This window comes from Callospermophilus lateralis, chromosome 3 (assembly GCF_048772815.1).
Source record: "Callospermophilus lateralis isolate mCalLat2 chromosome 3, mCalLat2.hap1, whole genome shotgun sequence".
In the NCBI taxonomy this organism is placed as follows: Eukaryota; Metazoa; Chordata; class Mammalia; order Rodentia; family Sciuridae; genus Callospermophilus; species Callospermophilus lateralis.
In genome coordinates this window covers 154111236-154113728 of record NC_135307.1, presented here as the reverse complement: position 1 = coordinate 154113728, position 2493 = coordinate 154111236, and the positions used below count along the sequence as shown (strand labels likewise).

The following is a 2493-nucleotide window of genomic DNA, read 5'->3' as shown; positions in this document are numbered from 1 at the left end:
GCTGCGCAAACATTCTGTAAACACGGCTTAGAGTTCAACCCTCTCCAAGGTTCAAAGGAGAGAGAGATGGGGACAGAGTCGGGTGGATGGAATCTGCCACTTCAAGGAGGCGCAGGCAACCTCCCGGCGCCTCCCCCACGGAGCCGAGAGTCAACTCGACTCTATAATAATAATTATAATAATAATAATAACCACCGTAGGGACGGAGTCCTCCTCGCCGCCGCAGTCGCCGGGGTTGGCCTGGGCCTGGGGCCGCGAGTCTCGGAGGGGCGGTGCTCACCAAGTCCACTGCTGGGCCTGGACCAGGGGGTGTGCTGTCGGGTACTGGGGGGTGCTGGCCGAGCTGTACTGGGCGTTGTACTGCATGTGTTGCAGTGACTGAGCACTGTAAGCCGAAAAGGGGATGCCTGCCTGGAAGGTGGCAGCTGCCAGGTCCTGGGCTTTGAGCGCGTGGCATGGTTTGCCATCTCTGACCAAGACGGGCACGGCCACCCGGCGCGGTGAGGGCAGGGGTGTCACCTCCATACCTTTCTCCGCCCGGGCGCGCTTCATCTTGTAGCGGTGGTTCTGGAACCAGATCTTTACCTGCGTAGGCGTGAGGCGGATGAGACTGGCCAGGTGCTCGCGCTCTGGCGCCGACAGGTACCGCTGCTGCCGGAAGCGTCGCTCCAACTCGTAGGTTTGCGCCTTGGAGAAGAGCACCCGCCGCTTCCGCTTCTTGCCTGCGTCCCCCCCGCCGCCTGGGGTCTCCTTGTCATTGTCCGGTGACTCGTCAGCCGAGGGCTCCGGGGACTTGGAGCTTGAGTCTTGGGGGGGAGCGCCCGCCGCCAGCCCGTGCACTGGAGGGGAGAGAAGCGCGTCAGGCGCCTGGAGGCCGCGCGCCGCCTGGGCCAGAGCTAGAGCACCTCGTTCTTCCGTGGGCCTCTGGCCCTCAGCTCTCTGCAGCCCAGCGCGGCTGCCTCTACGATGATCCCTACCCTGCGCCTCGCCTGAGAAAGCCGTCGGGGTCTTCCAGGGTAAAGGGGAAAATCAGTAGGAGTGGGGGCTTAGGGCTCACGGTTCTAGGGATTCGCACAGTGTGGGTGCGAATTGCTGGGGGTGCATGGGAGATCATTGCGGGTTAAGGGCTCCGGCCCCCTTAAGCTGATTCCTCTCTGTAGAGACGTGGGCAGATTTTTAAGAGAAATCCCCCACAATCCCGGCATTGATCGTCTCGGCCATTTAAGGCAGGTTTTGGGGGCTTTCTTTTTTTTTTTTTTCCTTTTTTCTTTTGGTCTTTCTCGACACCCCCGGCACTGCACAAAGCGTCCTCTATGATCACACAGGGGGCAGGGTGAGCTACTTATACCCAGGCCACCCCAAGCCTCCCTCACCCTCTACCCGCAGCCAGGACCAGGCTCGCTGGCTAGTTCCAGTGTGTCAGGCCAGTCCCTCCCGGCGGTTGGAGTCTGGGGTCTAAGGCCCAAGCTATCAGTGTCGGTTGACATCTGCAACCAGCCCTTAGGAGGCATTTCCTTTCTTCTCTGCCTCCTTAATTTCTCACGTTGAAAAAAAAAAAAAAAAAAAAAGCTTGCTAAGACCAAGTCTTTTGCAGAGACTAAGGGGACTTGACCAGGAGAAAAGAGGGCATCCCAAACAAATGTTAAAAAAAAAAAAAAAAATCTTTCTAGGAACCCAGGGTGAAGTATCTGGACTTTGGCTTCTTTCCCCCTTAACTCCCAGCGTCCAGTCCGGGCTACAGCCGCAGGAATGGAGGCTGTCAGGGCTGCAGCAGCCAAGTTTCATTACTTACGGGAGTATTGGAGGCCCTCCGTGCTGGCCAGCCAGCGTGTATACGGGTTGTCGCTGCTGTCGTAGAAAGGGCTCTTCAGAGGCAGGCTCTGCACCGCGTCCAGGGCGCCCTGCCCCAGGGGCCCGGCCCTCTTGGCCGGCTCAGACCCCTCGCTCTCCTCCTCCGGCCCCTCGGCCACCGAGCCCTCCTCATCGTTGGTATCCGGCAGGTCCAAGATGTCCTTGACCGAAAACCCCGTCTTTGTGTTGGTCAGCGACATGGTTCAGGACCCCGCAATTTATGCCGCAAAGTTGTAGCTTCACTTGGTCAATTCGTAGCGCTCCCCAGCCCTGGAGGGCGGGGGAGGGGGTTGGGGGGAGGGGTTGGGGGAGGGAAGGGGGGGATGGGCTTTAATTATTGAAGTAATTATTATTTTTTTAAATAAGAGAAAGAACCAGTGGGGAAAGGGGGGCGGAATAAAGCCCAACTCAGAGCCTCTGTCTTCTCGGGAAGCACGCGGAAATGGACGCAGGGAGCTGGGCTGCCTGAGCGCCTAGCGCCAGCCCGGCCTTAGTTTGTAACTCCAGGAGAGGTGCCAAGGCGGCGTCAGCTTGGGCTCCAGCGGCCGCTCGGCGCGCGGTGGCGGCTGGTGGCGAGGAAAAAATGGGCCATTGCCCGAGCGATCAGTCCATATAAGGCTGGGCTCCACTCACGAACCTGGG

The 2493-nt window shown here is 59.2% G+C and overlaps 1 protein-coding gene across 1 annotated transcript; it reads right to left on the bottom strand.

Moving 5' to 3' along the window:
- Positions 1 to 276: 276 nt before the first annotated feature.
- Nkx2-2 (NK2 homeobox 2) lies at positions 277 to 2051 on the bottom strand. The gene is made up of 2 exons (XM_076848910.1): positions 1793 to 2051; positions 277 to 839 (listed from the first exon to the last, which is right to left on the bottom strand). Exons 1-2 carry the CDS (start codon positions 2049 to 2051, stop codon positions 277 to 279), a joined length of 822 nt encoding a protein of 273 aa, XP_076705025.1.
- Between the last annotated feature and the right edge of the window lie 442 nt (positions 2052 to 2493).

What these genes read in the sequence shown, in the direction of transcription:
- Nkx2-2 (XM_076848910.1), bottom strand. Translation starts at nt 2,051, where the DNA reads ATGTCGCTGACCAACACAAAGACGGGGTTTTCGGTCAAGGACATCTTG. An exon ending in GGAGGGCCTCCAATACTCCC is followed by an intron (nt 840 to 1,792) that starts GTAAGTAATGAA and finishes TCTCCCCTCCAG; the next exon opens with TGCACGGGCTGGCGGCGGGC.